At 57.6% G+C, this 9445-nt stretch overlaps 1 protein-coding gene across 5 annotated transcripts in view; it reads left to right on the top strand.

The window, feature by feature from the left end:
* The window catches only part of BIN1 (bridging integrator 1), a 56144-nt gene that overhangs the window by 32852 nt on the left and 13847 nt on the right, over positions 1-9445 (top strand). For all 5 annotated transcript variants that reach the window (XM_012811719.2, XM_023519375.1, XM_012811715.2 and 2 more), the window contains exons 3-8: positions 1982-2036; positions 2157-2251; positions 2680-2775; positions 3747-3854; positions 8271-8356; positions 8527-8602. In XM_012811719.2, coding sequence (XP_012667173.1) covers positions 1982-2036; positions 2157-2251; positions 2680-2775; positions 3747-3854; positions 8271-8356; positions 8527-8602 — 516 coding nt within the window. The remainder of the gene's footprint in view (positions 1-1981; positions 2037-2156; positions 2252-2679; positions 2776-3746; positions 3855-8270; positions 8357-8526; positions 8603-9445) is intronic.

A 9445-nucleotide genomic window follows, 5' to 3' on the forward strand; every position in this document is an offset into this window, starting at 1 on the left:
CTTGGGCTTAAGCCATTCTCTTGCCTCAGCTGCACAAGTAGCTGGGACTACAGGCACCCACCACAACACCTGGCTGGGTTTTTTTGTTGCAGTTGTTATTGTTGTTTAGCAGGCCTGGGCCAGCTTTGAACCTGCCAGCCATGGTGTATGTGGCCGGCGCCTTAACTGAGGCGAGAGGGTTTTTTTTCACTCCTCCTCTTACATGTTATGTGCTACTTTTAAACCCTCCCTGTTGGCTGTCTCTGTGCCCTGTGGAAGCATTCATCATAAAGAGCAGACAGATCTGTGGGTCCTGGGGCCACACTGCTGATAGTCACTCAGCCTCTGCAGCCTGAGCACCTAGGCCTTGGAGAGTCCAGCCAGCTCTCCCAGCCTCTGCGTGACTCTGGGCAAGTCAAGGACCTTCTCCACTTCCTCACTTATCATGAGGGAGCAATGGTGTTGGGACGTTGGTGTGTGCAAAGTGCTGGCCCTGGGGGTACCAGGAGAGGAAAAGCCGACTTTGTCCGAGGAGGGGGCCTCTCTGGGAGAACAGGAGTTTGAGTTAACTCAATAGGGGATGAGTCTGTGAAGGTGACCAGGTCTCTGACTGCCCTCACCTGGAGATTGACCTCCATGGTGGAGACCACCTTCTGGCTCCTGAAGAAGCACAAACATGGCTTCCAGGCTGAAGCTCTGCCGGGTGCTGGGTCTCCTGGGACCATGGCCAACTGGGTCTGTGTCTCCCTAACTCACTGTCCCAGGCAGAGGCATCCAGGACAAGTGTGCGTCTGTGGCTTGGGCTGGTGGCAGGCAGGGGAGGCCCTATACTGGTCAGACCCAGCCATTGCCACTCCCCAGAGGGCCCTCTCTGCCTCATGTCCCTGTTGTCAGCATGACACCCGTCTCCTGAGGCCACCTCCAAGGCTCTGTGCCCTGGCCCAATGGAGCTGTTCCCCCAGCCCCTGTGGAGAGCCAGACAGGGGTCATTCCTGCTGGTGACTAAGGGAGGCTGAGGGCTGTGCGTCTCTTAAGGGATGTGGCTGGGGCTGGGCCTGTATGGCCCCAAAGCCTGTGTGTGCTGCCCCCTTTCCATCGTGGCTTCTGGAAACCTCAGCATCTGACTGCAGGGTCTCAGGCCTCCCACTGGCCTTGCTTGTCATCACCCCTCCTCGCACCTGCAGTTCGACTTTCCTGGCTCCTGTCTTCTCTAGTATTGAAAACCCAGAGTGCCTTGAGGCCTGCCCCACTGTTCTGCCCTCTCTGCTGGTCCTGCTATCTCAGGAAGCCCCTGGGAGCTGTTCTCCCTGCACAGGGAGCTCCCCACCCAGCACACTGCTCCCTTTAGCCCTTTCTCCCTACACCCCACATGCTGCTTCTCCGCTGGCCCAGTGTCCTTAGAGTCCTGGCCCTGACCCCCATGCTTCTGCACCCTGCTGCCACCTTCCCTTCCCTTCGCAGAAGTCTGTCCCCATAAAGGCTCGAATGGAGCCCTCTGTCCCTGGTGTGATGCAGTGGGAGCCCTCTTGGGGACCACCTGATCTTCTGGCCGCCTACCCTACCTGGCCTGTTTCCTGTGCTCATTGGTCGCTTGTCTGAGGTGGTCTCAGGGCAGGTCTGAGGTGCTGGCCTCGCTGCCCTTGCATGTCGGGCCGCGTGTGTCAGTCAGCCATATACCCACTGCAGCCCCTGGGTCAGGGGACCCCATCTTCTTAGGCTAAGCATGGTGTCTGGAAGAGGACAGATGCTGACAGATGTGGGGGGAATGTCCTTGTTGGCACAAGGTCCCTGAAGGGGCAGAGAGGGTGCCAGCAGCTTGCTGCTGCCCAGCATGGATTTGTGGCAGAGAGGCCATAGCTGCCACACTTGATGCCAGCCTGTTGGGAGGTCAGCTGCCTGGTGGCTGCTGTCAGAGGAGCAGCATGGTTTGTCCATGTGGGAGGAGAGGGTCGGGGACCGTGTGCCCCAGGCCCTGACCTTGTCCCTGTCCTTCTCTATGCAGACTGAGGGCACCCGGCTGCAGAAGGATCTCCGGACCTACCTGGCCTCTGTCAAAGGTAAGGGGCAGCAGGGCAGACCTGGCCCGTGTGGAGCTGGTGGGAGTGGCGCTGTGGGTCAGGTCTGTGGGGCAGGAGGGGGACTGTCAGGGAGGCCACAGACCTCCTTTGTGCCCACAGCTATGCATGAGGCATCCAAGAAGCTGAACGAGTGTCTGCAGGAGGTATATGAGCCCGACTGGCCCGGCAGGGATGAGGCAAACAAAATTGCAGAGGTGAGCGTGAGGCAGGTGGTCCTGGCCCCTCCCAGTGGGCCCCCTTTGGCCTCAGCTCCTGTCCCATCCTGCCTCACTCTATGGGACAAGCCACTGGCACTCACATGCTGTGTGCCCTTGGGCAAGTTGCCTTCCCTCTCTGAGGGTCTTCTGACACCCACGCACTGAGATGGGTCAGCTTACAGATGGTGGCTATCCCTAACCTGTGTGTCCTGGCTCCCAAAGCCTTCCTGGCTCACCACAGTCTACTCATGAGGGGCCATAGGGTGGGAATTGTTGCCCCATTTTACAGATGGGAAACTGATGCTATGAGAAGCCAAAAAGTGATGGGACTCAGGCTGACCTGCAGGTCCCTGGGGGGTAAGCGCTGGGAACCAGTGTGGCCCAGCTCCCCTGGTGGCACACTTCCTCGCCCTTGCCTGTTTCAGAACAGTGACCTGCTGTGGATGGATTACCACCAAAAGTTGGTGGACCAGGCACTGCTGACCATGGACACGTACCTGGGCCAGTTCCCTGACATCAAGGTGAGAGACCTCTGTGGTGCTGCCTTTCTCTAGCCCGGCAGCCTGTGGAGGGGACCGGGGCACAGCACAGGCTGGCTCAGGCTTGGAGGTGACTGTCCTGGAATCAGGCAGCCCCTGGCCTGCCATCTCCTCCAGGATTGCTCTCCCTGCAGCTTGACTGCTGACCCCTGATGCCCCAGGCCTGTCTGTGTGCATATATGTGTGTGGTACGTGTGGCCATGTCACTGGGGAGTGAGCAGATGACTGTGTGAGGTGTGTAAGGCTGGATAAGGCCCAGGCATTGTATCTGCAGGTCCCCTCTGTTTATGCCATGTATCTGTGGAAGGGTGTGTGTACATAGTCATACATGTCATCTGTTATCTGGGTCAGTATGTCGGGTGTATTTGTGTGACTGTGTGTTCACAAACTTCGCTGTCCCTGCTGGGCCTGGGTACATTTGCCATGGTCTCCACTGAGGTGAATGGCCCTGGGTGATGTGTCCCTGGAAGCCACAGATGTCTGCAGCCTAGGAGGGTCACCGTCTTATTGGACCTGGGGTGAGTGGGATGGGAGGGGTCATCCTCATGCCAAGCCCAGGGGCCACCCAGTGCAGATGCCTCAAACTCCCTACGGGTGATGGTGGTGGCACCAGAGTAGAGAGGCTGGGACTTGGGAGGAATCTATACAGAGCTCAGGGTCAGGCCAAGGAAAGAGACTTGAATGACACAGTCTTGGCTGGTGGGAACTTACAAGTGGGTTTATGTTGCAAGGAAACAGTTTGCTAGTGGGGATGGCTGCCCTGAGGCATGAGTTCCTTGCCACCAGAAGGGTAAAGAGGGCTCAGTCACACCCTAGATGGACTTGTAAACACTGCCTGAGCCCCTTGTGTCCCTGCAGAGCTGGCCCATAACCAGCTTCTCTGGGCCTGCCTAGTTCATCATCTCAGCATGGGCACCAGGTGCTGTTCAGCCCCTCCTCTTTCTGTCCCCCAGTCACGCATTGCCAAGCGGGGGCGCAAGCTGGTGGACTATGACAGTGCCCGGCACCACTTCGAGTCCCTTCAAACTGCCAAAAAAAAGGATGAAGCCAAAATTGCAAAGGTAAGGACTGCAGGATGGCTGGGAAGAGTCTGTGGGGACCTGAGGAAGGTCGGGGTGTCCAAGCCTGGGTGGAGGCTTCCTCTGTCTAGACCAAGGTCGCTGAGTGGGATTGGGGGTGATGCCGGGCCCAGGCTGGTAAGTGAAAGGCCCTGTGAGCAACCGGGTGGGGGTTCACTTCTGGGCCCTCCCTGCCCGGCCCCTCTGCCCCTTGGCCTCCACCTGAGGCCACTTTGCAGAAGGAGAGTAGGCCCGGCTTGGGTTTCATTGGAATGGCGCCGCCCTGCCTGGCCTGGTTCTAGTGGAATTCTGTCATAGGATCCGATGTGACCCTGCCTCGGCCAGAGAAAGCCAGTGGGCCCAGGGTAGTGAGGGCCTGAGGGCAGGACCCTGTTCCCTGGGTGGATCTTGCTTGCTGAGCCCTCTGCCCTGCTAACAACTCTTACCCTTCCTCTGCAGTTGGAGTCCCCTGCTTGCCTCAGGCTCCCCTTAATTCTTTCGGCCTCAGGGGCCTTCACCTGTTGCAGGGCGGCCCCCTGGAGGGTGGCTGGCTTGCTGTCACTGTGTTTGGGGCATGTGGACTTGGTGTTTAATATCTGTGTCTCTGTTTTTCTCTCCCATCCCTCCCGTCTCTCCACTCTCCTTCCCTGGTCTCCCTCCCCACCCCAGCCTGTCTCGCTGCTTGAGAAAGCCGCCCCCCAGTGGTGCCAAGGCAAACTGCAGGCTCATCTCGTAGCCCAAACTAACCTGCTCCGAAATCAGGTGACACTGGCTTCTAACCTTGCACGTGCTGGTGCCTTCTAGTCTGTCGTCTTGTCCTCTTGCCCTGGGCCTGATCACAAGCTGCAGTGGGCAAAGGCCTCCGCCGCCGGGAGAGTCCTGTTTCAGGGGAGACCTGAAGTCAAGGCGTGGGCAGAGAGCAGCTGAGGGGCTCCAGGAGAACTGGCAGGGGGCCCAGGTCTGCCCCCTTTGGTTGTTCACTCAGACTCCTCTAGGAATCCAGAAATGCCTTTGAGCTGTGTGTCCTCTGTGAGGGCTCCTGTGGCGGGAGGTGTCATTATGGCTCCTGCCCCCTGGCATGTGTTGTCCTTCAAGTCTAAACACTCTGAGGTTGTTTTGAATTTACTGAGGAGACAAACCTGCCCAGGAGGCACAGCCTCTTCCCAGGGTCCCAGAGCTGGTTAAGGGGAGAGTTGAGGGCTCTCTTGACTCAAGCCTTTGGGTCTTTATCCTGCCCCTTGACCCAGGCTTTAGGTGGGTGTCCCCTGCCACAGCTGGCCTGGGACCTGTGGGCCCTCTGATGACTCAGGAGGGGACTCCAGGAGGGGACTCCAGGAGGGGACTCCAGGAGGGCTCTCTAGTCTGGCTGGGCTGTTGAGGCCTACAGTGTTGGCCCTTTGGGGGTTTCATGGAGGGCAAATGCTCAGCACCACAATGGTCTTGGGGGGCTTCCTGGAGGACGCTCCTTGGATGCAACTCCTGTCCCACTACATGGCACTACATGGGATTTACTCTTCTCTGCCCCGTCCTTGGAATGGGCCACAGTGTGGCCAGGGACCCTGGATGAGGTCCTTGTGAGACATGGGCCACATGATTTTCTTTCAAGTGAAACTGAGGCACGTTTCAGGTCAGCATACACACAGCCTGGATGAAACTCTGGTGCCCTTTTCATACCCATAGTGGGGGGTATGGTGGGGGCAGGCAATCAACAGAGGACTGGGAGGTTGGGTTTCTCTCTGGGCAGCTGCCCCATTTTTTGTAGGCTGCCTCTTGATTTCCTTATCTTCAACCCACACATACTGAGCCCTGCCGTGGGACAGCTCTGCCCAATTTCTTACCTGACTTGCTGCCTGATTTCTTTTAGGCTGAGGCTGTGGCTGATTTTGGAGGCACTGGGTGTTGGTAGCCTCATCCTGGCATCAAGGGGACCCCGGCTCTCCAGGAACTAGGGGAGATGGTTAGGGTGGTTCTGTAGGCTGGGAGGAAGAGTAAGGGGCTGGGGCGGGTGTGCCCTTGCCTGCAAGTTCAGGACTTAGCTGGAAGGGGGAATGGGGCTAGTGACCCAGAGTCAGAATTTTTGCATAATTTCTCCTAAAACAACTGGAAGATTTTCTTGAGTGGGAGAAACCTTCCATGGGGCCTGGCATGAGGCCTGCCCACTGCTTTTGGCTCCTGGGGTGGGTGTGGTTGGGGATCCTGTTGGGAGGGCCCTATTTCACCCTGGGGGAGCAGCAGGAGAGAGAAAGGCGTGTGATTGAATCTGTGGGTGCTGGACTGCAGATGTTTCGCCTTTCGGCCAAATTGGCCTTCCCATTTGGATCACATTTTTATTTGAATACATCCTCTTTGTCCCCACCCAGCCGCATGCCTGGCTGAAAGCTGGAGAGTCTTTGGTGGTACCCGTGGATGGCCAGCTGGCTGTGAGCTGGGACACTTGTGGCCCCAGGGCTGCCCTGCTGGTAGACCTGGCTTTGGGGAGATAATGTATTCCCTCGAGGCTGCACTTAGGGGAGCTGACCAGCACCATGTGTCCCTTGAACTAGTTCCAAAGTGCTCTCTGTACTTGTCACAGCCCCCAGAAATCTGCCTGCAGGACCCTGGAACCATCCAGATCTGCTCTCCCTGAGTGAGAGCTGTAGTGGAGCCGTAGGGCTGTGGGGCACTCCTATGTTGGACAGCTCTCCCATTACCCACCGCCACTCCCAAGTGCTTCTGAAAGAGCCAGAATATGAAGGATGTGACCCAGAGGGAATAAAAGATACAGGCCCTGACTTCCAGGAACACTAAAAAGGAACCACCCCTTGTTCTGTGCAGCATTGCTGGGCCATGTGAGCACAGCTTGGCACAGATACGCTCCCTAGACAAGCTGCTGAGCCATCATCACTGCCGGCCTCATGGTCGTGCATCTGAGGAGTGAGGTTCAGTGTGGGGCAGTGGCTCACAGAGAGGTGGTCCCAGCGGGTAGAGGAGCAGGGCGGAGGGCAGGTTTTTGGGGAATATGGGACTTGAGGTTGACTCTTGGCAGTGGAGGACAGGAGGTGTGCAGACAGAGTGCTGGGCTTCCTCGGTGACTTCTGGGAGCACTGGTTTTGTGAGTTTCACAAACCATCATTGCCAGCCCCTGGCCAGGCAACAGGAGGTCCAGAGGAGTAAGGCAGGGATGGCCCCATCATGGCCTTGAGAGGAAGAAGGATTTATATTCTCAACCTGGCCCTGGTGTGGGTGTGCCAAGACCCCTGAGATGGCTCCATTTCAAGAGAGGCGTGTGTGCTTAGATAGACATTTCTTTTGGTCTTATTCCACCTTTAAATTTTTATTAGATTCTAAAAAGTCAGGCAAGGATGTCTCACCCACTCTAGCTAGTAGTATCTGGAGGTAACTGCAGTCAGAAGCAGTGGTGGCCCCTTCTCTAGTCCTAGGGAGGAAGGGGGGCACAGCGAAGCTAGGGGCTGACTTGGGCCAGGCCTGGTGCCTGAAGCCGGGCAGGACAGCTGGCTGGGATTGGGGAAATCGTGTGCTTTGAGGCTAAGTGACCTTCTGGCCAGCGGGCTGCCTTTGCCAGAGGCCCCAACCCCAGCCTGAGAACGTGAGGCTCCTGGCGGGAAGTTTTCCCTTGGGCGGGGCCGGCCGCGTTCCCGGGCTGTGACTCAGACCCAGAACCGAGCCCCCTGAGTCACTCTCCCAAGCAGCGCCCAGCAGCAATGAGTAGCAGTGTCCCTTCCTCCAGCCAGTTCTGTGACTCAGCCGCGCCTGCCTCCACCTCCCGCTACTTCGGCCGTGCGACGGGGCCGTAGCGCCACCGCCTGGCGGGTGTGAGCAGCTGCGGGCACGCCGACCCAGGGAAGGCGTGGGCAGGGCCCTTGTACACCCTGCGGTTTGTAGAGTAGTCAGAGCGTCTGCCTCTGGCCTCCGTCTGCTGGGTGCAGGTCAGGGACGAGTCTTGGTGGGAAAGATTGCCGCAGGGAGGGGACCTGAAGGCTTGTGAAGGCTCAGCAGGAGGCGGCCCTAGGAAAGGGGTGGGAACACGGTGGGGGGGGGGCAGGTGGAAGGGAAAGGGGGGGCAGACAGCAGCAGTCCTTAGCCTGGGGGGTCCACGTGGGAGTGCTCAGAGCCTCTCAGGCTGGGCCCCAGCTCTTTAGGCCCATCTGGCTCCTTTCGGTGCCCTGCTTCCCGCTGGACTCCCTCCCAGCCCACCTGGTTCCCCTGGTGCAGTGGGTTCTCTGCCCTTCCTTTCCCAGAACCCCTCAGGAGGTGCTGCAGTGGGAGGTGTGGGGTGCTGGGCACATCCAGCGAAGTCTCTGTCTTGCCCAGGGCTGTGGGAGGTAGTGGGCAGTCCTTGGGTCCTTGGGGGTGGACCTGGGCTGGGCTGCTGGCTGGTTCAGCTGCCCAGCAGAGGAGAATGACCCATCCTGCCCCCAGGCTGAGGAGGAGCTCATCAAAGCCCAGAAGGTGTTTGAGGAGATGAATGTGGATCTTCAGGAAGAGTTGCCCTCCCTGTGGAACAGGTGAGGGTCAGGAGATGCCCGAGGGCCTGCCCGGGGCGCCCAGCCTGGGTTTCTCCCTGGGCACTGGTGCCTCTCAGGGTTTATGTCTATAACATGGGCGTGTGTTTCAGAGGGGCCTGCCTTGCCCTACCTTGCCTGACAGCCTGGCCCTCGTTTTCTCTCTCCTATAGCCGTGTGGGTTTCTATGTCAATACGTTTCAGAGCATTGCAGGCCTGGAGGAGAACTTCCACAAGGAGATGAGTAAGGTAGGCCCTGATGACTCCTCTGGGGGCCTCGAGGCCTCTGGGCAAGGGTCAGAGCTGGTGATGCGAAAGAGGTGGCTCAAGCTCCCCCTTCCCTGCGGGGGCTCAGCACATGCTGGTGAGGAGCTATTAACTCCTGCCCGCAAAGAGCCCCCTTCACAGATGCCCTGGCCCTGTGGGAGTTGCTGGGCACACTGGGGAAGATAAGAGTGGGTCTGTGGGTCCAGCCCTGGTGCCCCCTCTCTGCTCCCAGTCCTGCTCTTGGCCACACAGATGGCTAGGGAATGCAGACCAGCCCCTCTCCAGTCGTAAAGGAGTTCTCAAGCAACCTTAGCTCAGAGAGATCAGTGTTAGAAAATGGTGGCAGTTTTCCAATTTGTAGGAAATAATAAATTACTAAAAATTTTCTTAATTTTTAATTTTTCTCCCATGTTTCTGAAGGCATCGAAACAGGCCATCTTTGTCTGCCAGAATTTGGTATAGAGGGTCTGATCAGCCTACATTCCCGTGTTGTGTTGTTTTCATCTTAACTGGCAGTTAAAACGCAAAGTTGTTGAACCTTGCAGTTTGAGCAGCCCAGTGTTGGAAGCTCCCCTCAAGGCTGTTGGAGAAACCCAGTGTGAGCAGCTCACCCCCTCTGCTCAGTGGGTGGGTCCAGAGGAATGAAATGATGATGGTAGATTCCAGGGCCAGGGTTGAAGGAGGAAAACCATGTTGGGGACTCTTCTGATTCACATGCCTAAGTGTGGGTTCCTGCTTTATAGGCCTTCTCTTTCCTTCCTACTTTCCTTCCTTCCTTTCAGAGATTTGAGACAACTTATGAAAAGTTTACAGAATGGAGAGAGG

The sequence above is a fragment of the Otolemur garnettii genome, unplaced genomic scaffold, assembly GCF_000181295.1.
Source record: "Otolemur garnettii isolate 467f Iridium unplaced genomic scaffold, OtoGar3 scaffold00173, whole genome shotgun sequence".
Classification (NCBI taxonomy): Eukaryota; Metazoa; Chordata; class Mammalia; order Primates; family Galagidae; genus Otolemur; species Otolemur garnettii.